Source organism: Myotis lucifugus, unplaced genomic scaffold, assembly GCF_000147115.1.
Source record: "Myotis lucifugus unplaced genomic scaffold, Myoluc2.0 scaffold_546, whole genome shotgun sequence".
Lineage (NCBI taxonomy): Eukaryota > Metazoa > Chordata > Mammalia > Chiroptera > Vespertilionidae > Myotis > Myotis lucifugus.
Window position 1 is genome coordinate 8,012 of NW_005871594.1, and position 21,375 is coordinate 29,386.

Sequence of the window (21,375 nt, forward strand, 5' to 3'; positions counted from 1 at the left end):
CTGAAGCGGGCCCTGCTTGAGCCGCGCGGGCCGCAGGGTGTCGGACGAAGGTGCTCTCTGCGGGCCGGAGGGAGGAGAGGTGGGGGTGAGGGCGCGGCCCCGGGCCCTGCCCATCAGCCCGCCTCCTTCCTCCCCGCAGCCCTCCCCGCGCCTCCAGGGGCCCCGGCCTCTCCCCACCCCCGCCATTCTTTTTCTGGTTTAGGAATCGAGGGGCTCAGGGGTTGAGCTTCGACCTATGAACCAGGAGGTCGCGGTTGCGGGCTCCATCCCCAGTAGGGGGCGTGCAGGAGGCAGCCGGTCAGTGATTCTCATTGTTGATGTTTCTCTCTCCCTCCCCCTTCCTCTCTGAAATCAATAAAAACGTATTTTAAAAATCATCACATTTGCACAGGATTGGGTTAAGCATAACCCTTCGTTTCCGTGACACCTTCTGACCTTGGGGATGGGCAGGTAAGGCCCTTGCCGCCTTCTGTGCTCCCTCCTCCCTTCCCTCCACCCGTTTCTCCTCTGCCTTCGCCCTTTATTTCTCCTCCCGTTCTTCCCTCCTCTCTCTTCCTCCTGCCTCCCTGTTTTCTCGCTCCCTTCTTCTTTCTTTTCCTCCTCTCTCCCTTCCTCCTCCCTTCCCTCGGAGGTTTTCATACTCGTGAAGCCTTAAAGGGCATTTGGAAACCCTTTATTTTCTGCCTCCCCATCCAGAACATAAGCTGCGAGGGAAAGAGGGGCCCTTTTGCTCTTTACGTGTGGCCTTCGTCTGTGACAGGTGCTGCTTTAAGCTCCTTTCAGGAGGGGCTCCTGCGGTCCTCACACACCTGTGAGGCGGGGTCTGTTATTATCTGTTATTACTCGCCATTTAGCGGAGAAGGAAGTTGAGGCACAGAGGGGTTCAAGAGTGTGACCACCGTCACAGGTCCCTACGCGGCAAAGCAGGACGAGAACCCAGGACGAGCGAGAGTCCAGGCCTCCAACACCTGCTGGCTGAGCCAAGGCAGCAGGAGCACAGCCTGGTGGCACCAAACACCGAATGCAGAAGGTTTCAATAAGAGATGGACCCATTCTGCCAGCTGGTGTGGCTCAGGGGTTGAGCACTGACCTATGAACCAGGGGGTCACAGTTCAATTCCCCATCAAGGCACGTGTGGGGGTTGTGGACTTGATCCCCAGTAGGGGGCGTCCCATCAATGATTCTCATCACGGATGTTTCTGTCTCTCCCTCTCACTTCCTCTCTTGAAATCAATAAAAAAAATTTTTTTTTAAAGAGAGAGATGGACTCATTCCTAAAACAAGAAACTAAGTTTTTTTTAAAGATAATCATGAAAATATTTTTTGAATAATTTTTAGTGATATGAAAATATGTTTTGATACGACATATTACAGTTAAGTAAAAAAGCAAAATAAAGGTATTTATCATCCAGGTAACAGGTCTTTATACTTTGGTAGATGAATAGTTGCCTGTCTCCCCAGCTAGAATGTGAGTTCCTGGAGGGCAGGGTCTGTGCCAGTCTGCTCACCACCATGTTCCCAGGGCTGAGCAGAGTACTCAGCAAGTAGCCCCCATTATTATGTGGTTTATTGGATGATGAATGAATGAATGAGTTCTCTGGCATAGACTGACTCTTAACAAAGAAATTGAAAAGAAAAAGTCATTAACATATTTTGAAGGTTTTTTTAAGTGACAAATATTAACCATAATTAAAGCAAGAAAACGTGTTTCTCAAACTTTAAAACCAGGTCCCTCTGGCTAAGATTTTGTTAAATATCACCATATAGAATTACAGTTTATGTTATGGAATAAAATTTTTCTTCCTCTTCAGTTTTCCTAATATAAAATTAAGTCATAATCTTGAACATGCTTTTTCAAAAAGCCTGCCCGAGCCCCTGGTGAGAGTCTGATATGTTACTCTGCAATCCTACCGCTCCATACAGGGCAGATTTGGCAAACTGGCAATCCCAGTTTGACCCTGGCTCACAGACCTGTTTTGGTTGGCCTCCTGGTTTTTTGTTGCCCCCCCCCACCCCCTTTTTAACTTTTTGAAAAACTAACCTATACAAATAGTATAATGAATGCTGATTATCCAGATTGAACAATTCATGGCCAATCTTGACACCTCCACCAACTCTCCCTCCTACATTATGTTGAAGCAAATGCTAGACATGCCATTTCATCTGAAAAAATTTCAGCATGTCTCTCAAGATAAGGGCAGCAAACTCCCCCTGAGTTCTCACCACCAGGATTTCAGCATTGGCCGCTGCCTCCTCTGATAGAGCCAGCGCCACCCCTGTCTGCCCAGTGGACCTGGAGCTGAATGCTCACTGCCTGACAGTGTAGACACTGGAGGATTAGGGCATAAATTATAATCTGAGTTAGTGGATGTGTGAAGGCATGAATAAAGGAGTGAGCAAGTGGACAAAGGAGTGACAGAATGAGCAACAGAATGGATGAAAGAATCAGTGAGTGAATGAGCAAATAATTGAATGAAGGAGTAAGCAAATAAACCTGGGCCAGACCATGGACTCTGGACCAATCAAGTCCTTTAACCCCTCCATGCCTCAGTTTTCTCAAATGTAGAACAGGGATCATGAGCTGTCATGATAAATGACTTAGAATGTATCCATTGTTTAGGACTATGCCTCGCCTAGCGAAGTGAGCCCTCTGCGTCGTGTGAAATAAACACACAGCAGGCGCACGGAGAACCGTCGCCTGGCCCCTCGCAGCAGGGACGGCGGCCCTGGACCTACCGAGGAGCTGGACCTCGTCGGTGATGCCGTACACATCGATGAGCGCCCAGAGCGGGCCGCCCACGGCCACGCCGCAGTGGAAGAGCACGGGCTCGCCGTCGTTGACGCTGTAGAAGACGCGGCCGTGGCGGTCCACCCAGTAGGCCAGCACCGTGTCGCGCAGCGCCAGGTTCTCGGGCAGCGCCTTGGCCCAGTAGCCGGGCCGCGTGACCAGGTCCGGGCAGGCGTACTTGGGGATGTCCTGCGGGCTCATGAGCGACGGGTCGTGCACCGTGAAGCCAAAGCGCAGCGCGCCGCTCCAGCCCGGGCGCACGGCCACCAGGCGCAGCCTCACCTGCTCGTACAGCCGGATGGGCCGCTGCGTGAACGTGACCCCGTTGCAGAAGCTGTTTGCGCCGCGTGGCCCGGCGCGAGTGGCCGTCCAGCCGCACGTTCTTGCCCTTGGCCTGCGCGTGGAAACGCGGGGCTTCCCCCAGGACCGGGCGCCGCTCGGGGCCAGGCCCACAGCACGGCCGGGTGGACAGGAGGCGGGCGGGAGGGCTGGAGTCTGCGGGAAGAGACAGGCAGGAGGGTTAGGGCCCCTCAGAACTGTGCCGCCCCGATTCATCTTTTAATAAAAATTCCATCTTAATTAAACCAGTACTTGGTGAACTTAAGAAGGTTCCAGCCACCCCAATCAGCCCAGCACTCCCACAGCAAAGTCACTATACCCACTTCACAGATGAGCAAAATGAGACTGTGTGTGTGTCGGGGGAGAAGCACTGTCCAGAGCTGCTTCACCCCCTGATGGACCAATACCAACGAGCTCGTCACCCAGCAGCCAGGCTGGGGTCAACCCACTTCTCCATCCCCATCAAATCCTTCCAGGTCCTCCAGGGGCCACTCCGGCTGCAATCTGTCCAAAGGCCACAGGGCCTTGGATTCTTGGGGAGAAGTGTGTGAGGGGGGGGCCGGGGGGGGGCAAAGACTGCTTTTCTCTGCAATTTTTGTTCAAAAGCAAAGCAGAAACGGCAACAGAAAGACTGAGGTCCGGGGATTCCGGGACAAGAGGATGAAAGGCAATAGAGTCCAGTCTGGAGCCAGGCACTGGCCCTTCCTGGCCGGGATGGGTGGGAGAGCTGGTCACTTCTCTAGCCCGTTTCCTCGCCTGTGAAATGGGGACATTGCTTAACTCGCACAGCTGCTGAAAGAGCTGTGGCTGCAGTTTCTAGAATAGGGCCTGGCGCAAAGTATGTGCTTAATAGGCAACTAATAATATCCTGATACTGAGGTTCCAAGGAGACCGAGGCTACAATTCTGGGACTGCCCCTTCCCTTTACCACAGAAAATGAAGACATTCTTTATAAGCAAGGCGACTTTTCTAGGACATGAACCTTTTAGGATGCTTTTCTTAGGGAACTTTGCCCCAAAGGACTTGGAGAATATTAGGATGGTCTCTTATTTTTTAAAATATGTTTTTATTAATTTCAGAAAGGAAGGGAGAGGGAGAGAGAGATAGAAACATCACTGATAAGAGAATCATTGATTGGTTGCCTCCTGCATGCCCCCTACTAGGGATTGAGCCCACAACCTGGGCATGTGCCCTGACCGAGAATCAAACCGTGACCTCCTGGTTTATAGATTGATGCTCAACCACTGAGCCACACCGGCTGGGCCGGGATGGTCTCTTTGAAAGGATCTGGTTGCTGGCCATGCACCCAGGTGGCCTGGGGCTGAGGCGAAAGCGTCATCCTTCCCACCTCTCCTCCATCCCAGGGGCAGTTCCCGGGGGCCCTGCAGCCTGGGGGTGGCGGGGTGGGTGGTTACTGCATGAGTCTGTGCTGTTGCTCACAGCGTGCCTGGCAGGTGCTCATTAATGGCAGGCACTCCCTGGCACACGATGGTCTAGTGGTGGGAGAAGAATGGCACCCCAGGGCATGGCAGGCCACTGCAGGGACCACTGCTCCCACGCCCAGCCACGGGGTTCACTGTGCTCTGGGCACATCAGGGGGTTCAATTACTACGGAGGCTAATGGGAGGGAGGGCAGGAGAAAATGAAGAGGGAGAGGCGATGAGGAGGCAGGCACGCCATGGCCGACCCTCCCCGGGCCCAAGGGGAAGGCCCCAGGCACCAAGGGAGGAAACCATGCTGGGAAGACCTCTCTCCGAACAGAAGCCACTGACCCATAGAAGACAACACAAGGAATGAAGCCACGGTCCCACATAAGAAAAGGCACTTCAGGAACAAGAGCCATTCCTCCACTTGTCAAACGGCAGGGGGCACCTAGTGTGTGCCAGGCACCATTCCAGGCACTGGAAACACAGCAGCCACCAGGCAGATGAGGGGGCCACTCGGTGGTGCTGACATTCCAGACTCCCTTAGGCCTGGGTGACGCCGGGGCCCAGAGGCCCCAGACTCAACCAGGGACGGGACAGAAGGTGATGCCCACAGAGCCAGGTCCTGAGGGAGGAGAGGGGATATTCCAGGCTGAGCGAACACTTGGGGCAGAGCGGGGGGAGCCAGACTTTGCGGGGAGAGTAAGTACTACGGTTGGCGTGGCAGAGTGTCTGAGGTTGGGCAGCCCCTGCTTCCTAGGGGCGAGGGGTGAAGTTGTCATCGACATCACAGGGACCAGACAAGAAGGCCCTAAATGCCAGCCCGAGAGGCTCAGACTGCACAGCGTGGGGGACAGGGAGCCAGAAGGGCTTCCAGCCAGGCAGCCAGCATTGCCCGCCAGGGAGGGGCCCCCGGCAGCGAGGACCGGGACACAGAGCCAGGCTGCGGCCAGCTCTGAACCACAAGGGTAAGCAAGGGCCCACGGGAGAGCTAATTCATTCGGACAAAAATCAACGAGTGGGGAAATGCCACCGGTGAAAACCACCAGGAGAGGCAGCCCAAGGTCTCCGCACACGCATGCTACGGCCCTGTCCGTCCGTCCATCCGTCCGCCGAGCCACCGGCTCCTGGCCGCCGCCTCCTCCCACGTCCCACAGCCGGATTCTCTCCAAGGTCCCCGGAGCCGGCAAACTCTCCAGGAAACATTAAATACAACCACAGATGAAAGCCTTTTGGGGCCCCAGAGACCACAAGCCACCCTTATTTGATTATTTTGAGCTCCCCTGACATCACTGTTGCTTTTCCAACCTTATCTCTTAATCGGAGAGTTTCCATACCAAAGGACTTGGGAATTCTAAGCAGATGTTCCTTCAGAGCGGCCTCATGATGGAAGTGGTTGCTGGGGTGGGCGAAACACTGCTTTGTTACTATAAGGGGAAGAGTCCTGCAAATCCAACTATATGTTAGGGTGCACTGCAGCCAAGTCACCAGCGAAGTTTACATATTTGTTTAATCTTGATGATATGATCCAACTTCCTTCAGGGAATGAGGGATAAACACTCTTTTTTTCCCCTCTCTGAGGCCAGAGCCCTGATGTGCGTTAAAGAAAACAGAGGGAAAACGTTTCTAAGAAGATGTGTTATTTACACAAGTTGAAAATGCTGAACATAAAAGAGCAGGCAACCTCCAAATTGTACACCCACACCTGCTTTTAGCTCGGCCCAGGGAGAGTGGCATCCGAGTTGGGAGATGTCCGTGGAAAACCCAGACTTCAGCCTTTAAATCACTGCAGGAGACGCTGCAGCCACACTATGGAAAGCTCGGAAAGGACAAAAACTGCCTCGGTCTCCCCACTTGCACAGCCTACCCCGCATTGCATTTTCAGGTCCCCGAGAGAGCACAGAGAGAGCCCAGTGGGAGTCCTGGCACATAGTAGATGCTCACTAAATGTTTTTATTTCCTAAATCTCAGCTTGAGAGGCAGTCAGAAAGAACACAGGCTTGGAGACAGACAGACCCGGTTTAATTCCGGTTTTGTCATATCTTAGCTGTGTCATCTGGAGGTACATGCTTAATGTCTCTGGGTCCCCCTCACCAGACCTAGAAAACCGGTAAGAGTCATCGGCACGCTGCAAGATTGCTAAGAAAAAAGGAGGCCAACTCGTCAGATACTCAGTATGTGGCACATAGTAGGTGTTCACTAAACACTCGGTCTCTTTTTAAAACCACCTTATTAGAGAAAAGGTTTTTTTCCCGGGTCAGAGATGCCTGCTGTGGGCCTGGGGAATACGTCCTGAACGGTTTCTCCCAGGGAGGGCCAGCGACCTTGGCCAGGAAAGGCCCCTTGCAAACCCTGGAGTTGCTTTCCCTTGATGTCCAAGGACACAGGCCTATTTTTAAGCCATCCCAGCAGCGTCCCAAATGTGCACTGGGCCACCTCCTGAACGGATCCCGCTCCTCGCCCCAGCCCAGCCTGGCCCGGCCTTCCTTTGCTCCAAAAAGAGCCGGGAAATGGCGTTTACCGCCAGAGCGGGGCAGGCAGGAAGCCACAGCTCCTGCTCCTCTGGCCGCCGAGATGACAGCTTCCAGCGCGTTGGCATTCAAGCAGATGTCATTCGACTGAAATTTTCAGCAGATTCTGCTCCACAGGGGGCGAGAGCTGCCAGGGAGCCCAGTCTATTCTGCACCCTCCCCGCACCCAGCCGTGGACAGAGTCCTGATCACGCAGGCGCGGGCCTCGCGTGTGTTGGGTGCCGTCTTCAGGACAACCCTTCAGGGTGGGTTTACCCCCTTCATTTTCCAGATGAAGAAACTAAGGCTCTGAGAGCAGCAACATTGGGCAGGTGCGCCCTCCTCCCAGGCAGCCCCGTGGGGGCCCGTCACAGGCCTTGAAAGCAGTGCAGGCCTCTTTCCCTGAAACGTACCCACAATCCACGCGACATTTGACATGGGGCTTCCGGGACCTGCCTGACATCCCGCCTCAGCCTGTGGAGCGCAGGAGAGAAGTCTGTGATCCAAGCGACATGTGCCCAAGTCCGCAATGCAAACCAACAGCGCGGGCGGCAGGAAGCCACGTGGTGTGTGCGTGCGCGTGTGTGTGCATATGTGTGCGTGTGTGTGCGTGCATGTGCATGTGTGTGTGTGGTGGCATGTGCATTGGAGAGAAAAGGGAAGGCTGGTCCCGGGCAGGGCTCCCCACCGCCTGAAGCAGGGCGAGGATGTGGGTCCCCGTTGGCCCCGAGCACGCCTCTCCCACTGGCGGGCTTGAACGTGGGCTAGAACCAGAATAGCCCACGCGCCTCACCCTGCCAAGTGGGGCAGCGGCATGTGCCCAGGGGCCGCCGCCAGCTTAATGGGACTTTGTTCTCTGCCCCAGAGGCCTGGTCAGCCAGCACCCCGCGTGGAAAGGGGCCAGCCCGCGCTGGAAACTGCCACCCGCTCCCCTCCCCTCCCTTTTGCAAACAAAACCCTCAGTGCGGTCACCTCAGTGCAGCCAGTGACACTCCTGTCGGCGGCGGGGAGGCCGGGCGGGAGGCCAGAGGTCACGGGACGCTGCTGCTGGGAGAAGCCGGCTCCTTCCAGGCCAGGCAGGCAGCCTTTCCGCTCAAGTGGGCTGGATGCACGAGTTCCCAGGGCGTGAGGTCATCCAACACCCCCTCAAAGAGTTCTCAGTGGCCCCGGGATTCCCAAGCCTGTCGGACCCCCTGCTGGGCCCCTCCTGATAACCCGGCCCAGGAAACTCCAACCTCAGAGGCGCCAGCTCCCAGGGTGGGGAGTGAGGGGGGCACCAGGGATGCGGGGGGAGGGGGCTGGGAACATGCCCTCATTCTTTCCCGAGTACATCACTTCCTCCTTCAGCTGACATTTAGGAAACATCCACTCCGTACTAGGGCCTGTGCTGGCTGCAGGGACACAGGTCCCGCCGAGCCACACACAGTCCCCACCCCCCACAGCCGGGGACAGTACAGACACAGGCCGCACAGGGTGGTCAGCACGAAGGACAGGGGCCCAGGGGACACTTCTCAGAGAAGCTACTCTGCGGAGAGAAGAAGTGACTGGGATGATGACAAAAGATGGGGAAGCGTGTTTCGGGCGGAGGGAACAGCACAAAGGCCAGGACATGAGGACAAGCTGAGGGCATTTGGGGAACTGCAAGGACTTCAGGGCAGAAGGGAAAGGGGAGAGTGGACAGGGAGTCAGGGGTCGCATCACAAAAGATCTTAGAGGCAAGGCAAAGGAGGCGAGGGGCCTCAAGAAGGCCCTGAGGGCCATTGACGTGTTTGGAGCAGGAGAGGAACCCCAGAACCCACCTGTCTGAAGAATGAGATTAAGCCCCGCATCTTCCCATAGAAACTGTTCCTTCCTTCTCCCCTATCAAAACGACCCAGCGCAGTGGGAGACCCGCACTCCAGGTTTAAAGGGCTGGCCCCACCCTGCCCCTCAGCACCGGCTTCTCCTCCAGGCAGCCTGGGGCAGCTGCCTGCGGAGTCTGCCAGCTTTCTCCTTCTCTTTGCCTCGAGGGGAGCCACTCCCCGGCCTGGGTGGTGCCCAGAAGCCTGGCTGCTCACTAACCTCGGCCCCCCGGGGAGCACCTGCAGGCCCTGTCCAGACTCTGGAACAATAGAGCCACACCCCTGCTTTCCAGGGTCAGAGGCAGCTGGTGCAGAGAAAGCTCCCTGGCACACCCTTGCTCTCACTCCGGGAGCCCAGGAAATGTTCCGCAGGCCCCACCGCTGGGAAGTTTGCCGGCCCCGGGGGCGGGAGCCCACCTCTGTGGCCCTGGCAGTGTGTGCCAGGGGCTCGCCCGCAGCCATTCACTGTCGCCACCCCTGCCAGGACACTTCCAGATGAGGAGCCCAAGGCCCCGAGAGGCGGGTGTCCTGCCAGGGGCCGCCCAGCCCGCGGAGCCAGTGCCTGTGTCAATCTGGTTCAGTCGGATCCCGAAGGCTGCATCCTTCCTCTTTCATGCCTCCCTGCCCCCCAAGGTCCCTCACTCACCCCCCCGACCCGCAAAGAAAAGAGCAAGACTATGTACAAGTAGCCTAAGCCACCTTCTGGGCAGGGAGGGGCAGGGGTGGGGGTGGAGATCATCAATCAGCTTGTTCTGAGCTGCTCAAAGGCCTTGGTTTGGTGGAACTTGGGATGAACAATAAGCCAGGCATCTAAAAAAGGAGAGCGGTGACTGATTCGGAGGGGCAGGGGAATGGAGCCCCGGGGGCCGACATCCCTGAGGTCTGAAACAGGAATCGCGGCGGGGCACGGCCTGAGAGGCAGACCTCCCAGGGGGCAATGCCGAGACTGAAACCGGCCCTCCATCCACGGGGCCGCCTGGGACCCTCCTGAAGACCCACTGCTGGTGAGGCAGGGAGGCTCAGAGAGGTTGGGAGAGCTGCCCAGGGTCACACAGCCAAGAAGCGGTGGCGTTGGCATTTGAACCCATACCAGCCTGGCTCCCAGGGCTAGGAAGAAGGGTCTGTGGTGCTCTGGGCAGAGTGTAGAGGTCGTCCCTGCAGGGAAGATTGGCGCACAGGGCCTGGCACACAGTCCGTCCTCAACGAATGCCCGTTCCTTCCCTGCCGCGGTTGGCTCTGAGGCCCCCGAGGAGTGACTGAAGGGTGCCTCTTCCACCCGCTTCCTTCTCTGAAGACCCCGCTTTCTCTTTGCTCTCCCCCTCCTCCATCGCGCTGGCCTTCCTCCAGATGCCTGAGGGCTCCTGGGAGCCTGTGGGTGTGGGCTGACGAGGCGTGCAGGAAGTCTGCGGGCTTCGGCCCCTTCCCTGAGAAGTCAAGGAGATGTGTTGGAAATGCGAACTCTGAAGCCCCGAGAAGAATCTCCATCCACACATCCTAAGCGCGGGTGATCTGAGAGGAGTGGCTCACTGGCATGTCTCTATGGCCCTGTGGGCCCATTGCACAGACGAGGACATTAAGCCCAGACGGGGAGAGTCTGGTCCAAGATCATGTGCAGGTCAACAGCTGGGTCAGGATTCAACTCAGACCTGAATCCAATGCCCGTGTGAGCTGTGGACCGTCACAGGCACCCCGCGGACCTCCTGCGGGGTCAGGTCCAGATCGCCGCAAGAGAGCAGAGCGCAATAAACCGAGGTGCGCCTGAACGCAGAACTGCTTCCCGAGGCAACCAGAGGGCACTTTAGACATCTATCCCAGGCCCTGGAGAGGTGCCACAGACACAGCAAGAAGACACGGTCTAATCGGTCCCTTCCCCCCATCAATTCCAGGAGCACCGCTGTCTTGCCTTCAGTGGCCGCTTCCGGACTGTGTTGGGCTCAGACTTCTGACAGAGTCTCCTATCTATTCCTCACCACAGCCCCACAAGGGAGGGGCTGTCATTACGCCCATCCTCAAGACGAGGAGATGGAGGCTCAGAGAGGGGGAGTGACTTGCCCAGGGTCACACAGCTTCGCTAGAGACCCGAGGTTTGAAGTTGAGACTGCCTCCAAAACCAGTGCTCTTTTTCTAACCACGTCTCTTGGCGTTCCAGCCACAGAACACATCTGTAATCGTGTGAGCCTGCACAGAGACCCCGAGCCGCCGAATGGGAGGTGGGGTGTGGCGATTCCGAGCGCTCACTGGTCCTGGGGAAAGAACCCCTGGTGACCTGCGTGCAGGGATGAAGGTCTGTGCCACCTTCAGAGGCAGGGAAAGGCCACCGTCCCACCTCCTGCCCTTGAATCTCCGGAACCTCGAAGGCACGGAAGCTCTCCCTGGAGTGGAAAGTTACCCAGTCGACCAGGCGTTGGAGACACGGGTTATGCGTGTGCCCACCCATCTCATAAATCCATCATCCTTGGGGGAAAAAGAAAGAAAACATGCGCCCGAGGGGTATAATTATGTTATAAACAATGTGTAATGTTGAGGATGTAAACAAAACACGCTTGTTAATAGCGATGGGCGTTCTGCCAGTTCCGAGTGCCAGCCACCCCCACCCCACCACTTCCCCCCAATGGCTTACTCATTAAAGAACTTTCCCCGGTCGCCCAGAGGTGAGGCTGAGCTGCCCGAGTCTGGTGAGAAGGATGAAGAGAGAAGGGGTGAGGGTGAGCCGGGAGTGATGTCCAAGGATGCTGTCCTAACCCCACTCAGAAATACCTGTCACCGCATCTGCAAAAATGCCGAGGATGGGAGGTGGGGGGAGGGAACAGACCCGGGCAGGGCACGTGACTTCATCTTTCTGTGCCTCCGTTTCTCGATCTATAAAATGGGGCTAACATCTCCCAACATGTGGAACTGGCGGGAGGATTGTAGAAGTGAGAGATGGTGAAGGGCCCTGCCGGCGTTCAGCAGGCGAGCACCGGACAGCACTCCCCATCAGACCTCAGGGTCAAAGGCGCCTTAACGGACCATCATCCCAGGCCCATCTGGTGCTCGAGTTGCCTCTGCAATGTCCATGTCCAGCCCCAGCTAAACACCGATGCCCCTCCCGCAACAGGCGCTTCCTCCCCGCCCGTTTCACTCCAGGCAGCCTCATAGTTAGAAAGCTCTTCCTTTAAGCTGAAATGTGCCTCCGTGTGAGGCCCACACACGGGTCACGTCTGCATTTGGTCCCCATCCTGCCTGCCTGCTGGCCTCACGGTCTGCAGACAGCTCTCAGGCCGCAGGTCTGCAGGCCGTGCTGCTGGGGATCCGTGGCTCCCTGAGGGGTGACATGGCCCTCGCTTTGCTGTCCAGAGAGACTTCAGGACATCAGCTGTCCCCTGATCTGCTCTGAAAGGCAGTGGGAGGCCTACACATCAGACATTGGGGGGTATCAGCTGGGGTCCCCACCGGAAGCCACAAGCCACTGGAGCCTGCCCCCTGCCATGCCGAGAGGCAGGTGTGAGAGAAACAAGTAAAAAAGCAGGTGAGCGACTACCACAAGCCTCCCAGGGTTTCTAAACGCTTACAGACCCCTGCTCACTACTAGGGGGGCTTCCAGCTCGAGCCCCACCCCAACCTGGCAGTTACCCACCCCACACCAACACCCCTGCCTTCTAGCCTGACTCCCCGAGCTGTGTGCCCCTGGGAGGTGACTGTCCCTCTCTGTGCTTGTCTGCTCTCTCAGCCGTTACTCTGGACTAATAGCAGTAGCCGTCTCTCAGGGCTCGTCCTGGGGTTCCATGCAGGCACCTGCCTGGAACAGTGCCTGGCACAGACTGGCTGTGTGATACCACTTAGCGGTTGTTACTGTTCTTCCGTGTGTGTCTCCCTGGGGAGCGCGGGGCTCAGAGGAGCCGGGGCTCGTTGGCCCAGGGAATCCAGTCCTAACAGGTGGCCCGTGTGGACATTACTGTCTGTCGGACGCTGTGCATGCCCGGGAGGTCACATCACCGCCCTTTTCTGCAGAAAAGGGGATCGAAGCTTGGAGGGGTCAGGCTGCTTATCTGGCTAATGAAGAGGCAGGGCCGAGACCCGATGATGGGTGGGGGGAGCTCAGCCCGTGCTCCTACCAACCCTCCTGATGGGGACAGCACGCTCCTCCCTGCAGGACAGCCTGTGTGCGGGGCGTGCAGGGCGACAGGGGTCTCCCCGCGGGCGCCCTTGCTCATGGATTGGTGGGTGCCGCCTGGAGCTCCGGGTGGGCGATGCACCGGGACACCTAGCAGTGGCGAGTGTGGGTGGCTGACCACAGGGCGACACGTCAGAAGCCCGAGCCCCAGTTGGGCAGGAAGAAGGGGTTCAGCCCTTCCTCCAGGGCAGGCTTCCCAGAGGCCACGCCCCCTTCTGAGCTGCAGATTAAGGGTGAGGCCTGAGGGGACAGACCGGTTCTGGGGACAGCTTCATCCTGGCTGCTGTGGACAGTTGTCATTCACCTTCCCAGGACGGCCAAGATGAGGGCCTGTGGGAAGGACTGGAGGGGCGCAGGGCGCAGGAGGAGGGCGAGGGGCAGTGCCCCCTGGGGACAAAGGCGAAGGGGCTTTGGAGCCGGGCAGGCCTACGGTCAGATGCTGCTCTGCCACCTCCTGGCCGCCTGACCCGTGAGCTCAGTTTCCTCACCTGTGAAATGGGAGGCTCCCGTGGAGGGCTGGCCCTGCTGCTGTAAATGGGACGGAGCAGGTAAAGGTCTGGCGCGGGGCAGGCAGGCGGAAGCCCTGACCACTCTGCCGCACGGCCCAGGTGAGCAGCCAGGCCTGCCCCGTTCCCTCTCTGCTTTCAGCGCTAGCACACGCCTGGCTCCGGGGCTTGTTTCCAGCCAGCACAGAGCACCACCAAGCACAGAAGCCCCTGGGTCCGAAGGAGGGCAGAGCTGCCTCTTGTCTGCGGGGAAGATGACACAGTGTGTCCTGAGCGGTCCTTGTAGCCGCCCCACGCAAATGCTCCGTCCCTGCTGGCGAACACGTCTCATCCCCCAGCCAGGGAGGGAGGCAGCTGGAAACCTAAGCCTTCCAACTGTGCCGGACTGGCCTCTGACTCCACATGCTACCCCCACTTGCACTGGGACCCCCAGAATGCCACAGCTCCCCACCTATGGCCTGCTCTCCCTCCCCTCAGGCCTTGGCACATCTAGCCCCTCTGCTTTGCACAGCCTTTCTTGGTCCCTCCTCTTGGCTAACTCCTCTGCTTTCTGGGCTCAGCTGGACAGCACCTCCTCCAGGAAGCCTTCCTGCATTCTCTAAACTCTCACTCCCAACACAGGCTCCCCCTCCCCCAGCTACTGCTGTACCTGCCTGTCCTCGAGTTCTCTCCCACCAGACGTGAGTCCCCAAACCCAGGCTGTGACCCCAGGCCCAGCACAGCCCAGCCTGAAGGCTGGTGGACAAATAAAAACTGGAAAATTGGACCTGCCAAGAAGATGCTCCTCAGACATCAGGTGTCCTGGAAAGAGCTCCAGAACCCATGGGACTGCCGTCAGCGCACATGAGAGGGTGCCTCCCAGGCCAGCCCTGTCTGCGGTTCACGGTCACCTGCGCTTTCAAGGCAGGAGATGAGGGCTCCCGTCAGCCAGCCCCGCCGGGCACCCCAGGGCAGGCCCAAGGCCCTCCTTACCATGGGACAGCAAACGCCCTGGGCATGTGCTAAAGACTGCCTGCTCCACTCCAGTTCACTCTCACCCCCACCAACCGCGGGAGCCACCCACCCTCCCCATTTCACAGCGAGGAAACTGAGGCAGAGAGGGAAGTACCTTGGCCAAAGTCCCTCCACTGACAAACGGCTGGGCTGAGATCTGAACCCAGGCAGCCTGATCCACGTTCCAGACCAGGACACAGACGTCCGGCTGCGGCTGACCAGCGAGTGGGCTTATCATGACCCTTAGACACGGCAACCCGTGGAGAGAAATGCATTTCACACTGACACACACACACGTGCGCGCACACACACGCACGCATGTACACACACACCTGAAACAAAAGTTTATGAAGCAGAAGCACTCTTACTGCATAGATCACTCAATATTTTATCTCCATTCTATTCTACATCATTACAGATTGTTTTAAAACTGGTTGCACATGACCCACAGTAGATGGCTCACTTGGTCTGGCGGCCAGGCCTTGTTTGGGCCAGTGGACACGGACCCCTCCCTCTCTTAGGCACCTGTGCCCTGTGCCCTCTGGTAGCCTGATCAAAGCTGTCCCGTTCTACTAGAACAGTGATGGCGAACCTATGACACTTAGGTTCTGACACGCGAACTCATTTTTTTGGTTGATTTTTTCTTTGTTAAATGGCATTTAAATATATAAAATAAATATCAAAAATATAAGTCTTTGTTTTACTATGGTTGCAAATACCAAAAAATTTCTATATGTGACACGGCACCAGAGTTAAGTTAGGGTTTTTCAAAATGCTGACACGCCGAACTCAGAAGGTTCGCCATCACTGTACTAGAACATTCTATTCTTCCGCCAGCGGCCAGCCCCATGAGAGCTGCCAGTGGCTGACCATCCCATTCACCGCTGAACCTCCAGTGCCTGGCACGTGACAGGTGCCCATAGGTGTCAGGAAAATGAATGAAGGTGCACACAGGAAATATAGGGTCACCCCTGCCTGGCATGTGGCACTTAGGTGGAAATCAGGGTGATCTTAGGGTGACAGAGCCACAGGAAGACCTACAGGCAGACTGAAGGAGATGATGCTTGAGGGTAGAGGTGACATCTAGAACTTTCCTTCAGACATCACCTCCTCCAGGCAGCCTTCCCGACTCTCACAGCCCTAGAGCTCCCTCCTCTCCTGCCAGGGGAGAGAGTGAAGGGAGCAGAGGTGGGAGCAGGACGAGGGTAGAAACGGAGGATGCGCCTAGTTCCTTCTGGTTCCAGCTTCTCCCTGGGCATCTCCTCCACTTGTCCTGCACACCGGACAGAACCACTCTCTCTTCCTCACTTCCACTGCTGGACCAGCCACGCCACCCTCCAGCCCCACCCCAGCCCCAGCATCCTCATGGGCTGTCACCAAGGGGCCTTGCCGCATCAGGCCCCAGCTATGTGTCCACAGCCTGTGGGTTTCAGGGCTGCCGGCGGGACCACTGTCACTCAGAGGCTCAGCTTGGGTCTCTTGCTCCACCGGGTGGGAGGGAGGCGGATGGGCCAGAGAAGGCAGGCAGGCCTGGCCTGACTACGTGTGACTGGGTGACGGCGGGAGAGAGGTGCGGGGAGCGGAGAGCGTCACCGTGGGGTCACCCATACAGCCATTGCGATGGCTGTGAAGAGAGTGACAAAGGCTTCTGTCTTTCCAAGAAAGTCCAGATCCAGGGAAAGGAGTGGCTGCCAGGCCCTCAGAGCATCACTGCCCACTGCTAGGGAGCGGAGCTGACCCACACTCTCCTTTCCCAGCAGCTCTGCGGGCCAGGGATGGCATCCGAGGGGCCCAGGGAGGAGCAGGGCCGGCCCGCTCTGGCCAGCGTTTGCAGACTGCCCGGCTGGATGAGGAAGACTGGCTCCCCTCTTACTCCAGGGAGAGTGCCTTTGTCCGGTACCTCTCTGAGCCTCCATTTGCCTCCCTGTAAAATGGGAATAGCTAGAGCCCCTCAAAGGGGTTCGGAGGATTTGAAATAGGCAACCAGAGCTTGGCAAGGTCAACACTTCTCTCCCGCCAAAGCTCCAGGATGCCGGCGACTGAACTAACACCAAAAAGGTGGTTGACTTGCTCAATGGACAGACTGAATGATTAACCAGCCCAAGGGAGAGTTTAAGTTCAGCCTCTTCTCCAAACGGAGCCTCGTGCTGAGGGAGGGGCGAAATGTAAGACAGGGAAGAGCTCCTCCTCCTCGACCCTCCCCGCTCCTCCCCCCAGGAATCCTGCCCCCCCCCACCCCCACCCCACGTGTTTACACTTTTTCCCCCTTACAAAATCCAGAAGAAGGCTGATGGAGTCCGGAGAAAAGGCCCACGTGGTTATTAGCAATAAGACAGACCTGGGTCTTCTAAGCTCAGCTTTGCCACTGCCTAACTGTGTGAGCTGGGGCAAGTGCCTTAACCTCTCTGTGCCTCAGTCTCTTCATCTGTAAAATGGAGCCAGGCCCCTGACCGTGCAGGATTGCAACTAGAAAGGAATGGGTCGTGCACACAGCCGGAGTTTAGCCAACGTGGGTTCCCACGCTGAGCCGGGCCCACTCGTGCTCATCGGAATTGCCGATGCTCTCTGCCAGGGACGGCCCCACAATCGATCATAAGGCACATTCCTTCCTTTGCTGTTTCGTTTCCTTATTGTACACAATGGCATGCGGGTGGACTGGGTGCCCATAGGTGTTATCTAAGCCATGGATGGGGAGGCACCACATGTGGGAGGAAGAAGGCAGGACTTTGAAGCTAAATAAACCTGGATTTCAATCCTCGTCTGCCAACTGGATGAGCCGTGTGAGCTGTGGCTTCCTTACCTGTGAGGTGGAGACGATAACCCCTACCTTGCAAGGCCGTTGCACGAATTAAATGCACTCATTCATTCAACAAAGGTTTCCTGGCATCCACTGTATACTAGCCACTGGTCCAGGTGCTGACCATACAGCAGTGAACAAATAGACAAAACCCTCCCTCTTTAGACAATAAACAGCCGACTACACACACAGCCGGCACGTGGTGACCCAGGTTAAGGAGAAATTCGAAGAGGGTGGAGGGAGGGGGGAGTGCTGGGGACAGGGCCCCTGATGGAAGCAAGGGGAGGGGGGCGCCATGGGGGGGGTGGTAGAAGAAGGTTCCAGGCAGAGGGTTCAGCAAGTGCAGGAGCCTTAAGGAGACGCGTGCCTGGCATGTAAATGAAGCCACATATGCAGGAAGCCTGGCACAGCATCCAGGTGCTCGGCAAATGCCAGCTCTCTATTTCAGGACCCGAGGAAGAAACCCCACGCATGTCCTTTCCCTGAGAATGAAACAAGGATTTCTACAGGGCAGGGCTGAGCCAAGTGTTCTTTCAGATGCAGGCGACACAGCTCCACTGCCGGTTTCTGAGCCCCTGCCAGGCACCAGGTTCTGAGCTGGGCAACCAGAGATACAAGATGATCCAGACCTGGTCTCCAACCTCACACACCCCAAGGCGAGTCGTGGAGGTGGGTGACCGCCACGTGGCGCGGGCAGACGTACCAGCAGAGACCTAAGAAGGGATCTAGGTAGCAGACCGCAGGATGGGATCGGGTGTGGGTGGTCAGGAAAGGCTCCCCGGAGGAGGTGGCAACTAAGCTGGATTTATTTTTTATTTTTTATTTTTATTGATTTCAGAGAGGAAAGGAGAGGGAGAGAGAGACAGAAACATCAATGAAGAGAGAGAAGCATTGATTGGCTGCCTCTTGCACGCCCTCCACTGGGGACTGAGCCTGCAACCTGGGCATGTGTCCTTGACCGGAATCGAACCCGGGACCCTTCAGTCCACAGGCCGATGCTCTAGCCACTGAGCCAAACCAGCTAGGGCTAGGCTGGGTTTTGAAAGTCGGACTAGGTGAGAAAGGACAGTCCAGGGGTGGGGAGCATCACAGACTGAAACGGCACAGTGTATGTGAGAAATGAACCGCAGGCAGGTCGTTGTGGCTCAGGAGACACTTAGCTACTGCAGCGGGTGAGCCGCCTAACCCCCAGCTCCCAGCCCTGCCCAGCCCAGCGTGGCCCAGGCCAGAGCCAGGCCCAGTGGACTGAGACCACAGAAACCTCCAGCTATATTTAGCTCACCTCGCAGCCTCTGTGCCTTCGCTCACCCCAACCTGACCCACAGGTGGCAGAATGGCTTTTTTACTAGAACAGCATGCACGTTTCTTAGTTAAGAAATCCTGAAAAGGGGCCCGTGCCTCCACGCCGTGTCTTCCTGGCTGGGAGGTGCTGCCGTATTTGCCATCACCCCGGACACCTCTGATTGGGTGGGTGGATTTCCTCCCCAGGGGGCAACAGCCCTGTCAGTCAGCGGACCTGCCACTGACGTACGGGTGACCTCGCCTCTCTGAGGATTTGGAGGTTTGAGTGCAGTGGCCCTAAAGCTGCCCAAAGGCGTAGAAAAGTAGGAGATGGCTCCTCCTCCATCAGCTGGCCTTGGGAATCCCCGGCTCAGGCTCAGCTCCGGCCACTGCAGTCCCCTCCAGGGGAAAGAACAATGATTGCTTGGCAACACCTAGAAGGGAGGGCTCTCTGGGAGTGTTAGAGCAGAGATGGGCGATGGTCCCTCTCCTCCTAAGCCTCACACTACATTTACCCACAGCTGACTGCCCCCCCACCGAGCTGTGCTTTTGTACTTTGTGTGTGTGTGTGTGCTTTTGTACTTTCAACACACACACACACACACACACACACACACACCTCACCTTCTGCATAAAGGATGCTACAAATGCCCAGCCGTCAACCAAAATAAAGACTCATTCTAAAGACATGGGGGATGGGAGAAGGGCTGGCCGACAGACTGGGGTCCCCACCCAGACTCTCCCCCTGCTGGTGGTGTGACCTCGGGCGAGTCACTTCCCCTCCTCTGAGCCTCAATTTCACTTGTGAAACTGAAACCCACACCCTTCCAGGGAAGCTTCTTTGCATACCCTCTGTGCAAAGGCGAGAACATGCAAAGTGTCAGCACAGAGCCTCCGCGCGTGCGGATCTGTTCCACGGTGACCGGGTATCTAGCAGTGAGACCTCCGCTGCCCCCACTCCCTCCCTCGGAATCCCCTTACTCTGCCCCCCGCGGTTCTGTGCTGGTTTTAACTACAGGGGAATGCGCTCTGCAGTGGCGACTCCGAGGGGCTAGAGTCCCTAGTTGAGCGGACACCAGAGGGGGGCGCAGCCGGGGGTGCGCGTGGGAACCTGGCCAAACCGAGGCAGCTTGTGCCGCGGAGGCGCTGGGCAGCAGTAAGCTGGGGTGCTCCTGAGAGCACCCCCCACTCTCAGTAGCTGCAGTCTCCACACAACGGTTGGCTCCGGCCGTCGGAAGCCCTGGGGAACCCGGCTCCAGTCCCCACCCCCCACCCGCTGGGCGCCCCAAGCTCCCTCATCAGCGCCCCCAGGCTGGAACAAAGGCGAGGGGGCGCACAGCATCGCCCCAGCGGCCCCTTCACTCATCTGGCCAAAGCCGGGAGAACAAGGATGGGGGTCCCCAAGGTAACCAGGACGCGGTACCCGCCTTCCCGGAGCGCAAAGCCACCCGCCAGGCGCACACGGATATGGGGTCCAGGAAGCACTAGACTCCAGCCCGCTGGACGCCGAGGATTCCAAGGGGGGGGGCTCCCCGGAAGTCCCCCAGCTGGCCCCCCAGGGAGAGGAGCACCCCAGCGCCCGCCTCCCGGGCAGGGCTCCCGGCGTACCTGGCAGGGTCCTGTGCGCCGTGTTGCCCATCGCTGCTTCGGGGCGCGGCGTTGGCAGCGGCGCGCTCAGGGCGCACGAACGCTAATTGCGCGGTGGGCCGGGGACCCGGGCGGAGGGCGGGCCGCCGGACATCGCGGCTGCACGGGCGAGCCTGCCGGCGGCAGCTGGGGCGACCGCCGGGAGGGAGGCGGCGGCGTTGGGAGGAGAAGGCGGAGCCACCGGCCCGGACCCGCCAGCTCCGCCCTCGCCGCCTGCCGCCTCCAACCGCGCAGGGAGGGAGGGGCCGCGGCCGCCGCATCTTTTGAAAGTTTGCACCGGGTGGCGGGAGCGGAACCGCCGCGACTCCCGCTCTCGCCGTTCCCGCGCGCCCGGGGCAGGAGGGCGCGCCGGGCAGCTGGGTGCCCTCTGGGTGCCGGGCTTGTCAGCATGCTGACCTTGCACTCATTCAGTCCAATAGTTTGAGAAGCCCTTCTGTGTGCCAGCCCCTCTTTCAGGCGCCGGGCCACAGGGGGCCACGCCTTAGCCCCCAAGGAGTACATATGCGGGGTTCGGGCGGGGAAAGGACGCACACACAGGCAGAAGGTCACCGCGGACAATGTCCGAAAGGGCTTGAGGCGGACAGTCCAGCCGGTGACTGGGCAGTGGGATCACGTTCCTACAATTAGAAGAGACTTCGGCAGAGTCCAAAGGTTGGGATGAGGGACCCCACATTCATGAATCCACTCACGCATTCAAATATGTTTTTAAAACTATATTTTTATTGATTTCAGAGAGGAAGGGAGAAGGAGAGAGATAGAAACATCAATGATGAGAGAGAATCACTGATAGGCTGCCTCCTGCACACCATGGATCGAGCCCACAACCATGACCTCCTGGTTCATAGGTGGATGCTCAACCATTGACCTACACCTGCCCGGCTTTCATTAAAATATTTATTAAGCGCTGGCCGGTTTGGCTCAGTGGATAGAGCTTTGGCCTGTGGACTAAGGGTCCCAGGTTTGATTCTGGTCAAGGGCACATGCTTGGGTTGTGGGCTCAATCTCCAGTAGGAGGCAGCCGATCAATGTTTCTCTCTTGTCATTGATGTTTCAATCTATCTCTCTCTCTTTCCTCTCTGAAATCAATTTTTTTTTT

General features: G+C 57.6%; 1 protein-coding gene across 1 annotated transcript in view; it reads right to left on the reverse strand.

The window, feature by feature from the left end:
* The window catches only part of NEURL1B (neuralized E3 ubiquitin protein ligase 1B), a gene marked incomplete at its 3' end in the record, with an annotated part of 23,021 nt that extends 2,628 nt beyond the window's left edge, over positions 1-20,393 (reverse strand). Inside the window, 4 exon segments of the mRNA XM_023745457.1 lie at positions 1,570-1,613; positions 2,737-3,127; positions 3,129-3,283; positions 20,241-20,393. Coding sequence (XP_023601225.1) covers positions 1,570-1,613; positions 2,737-3,127; positions 3,129-3,283; positions 20,241-20,271 — 621 coding nt within the window.
* Positions 20,394-21,375: the final 982 nt, after the last annotated feature.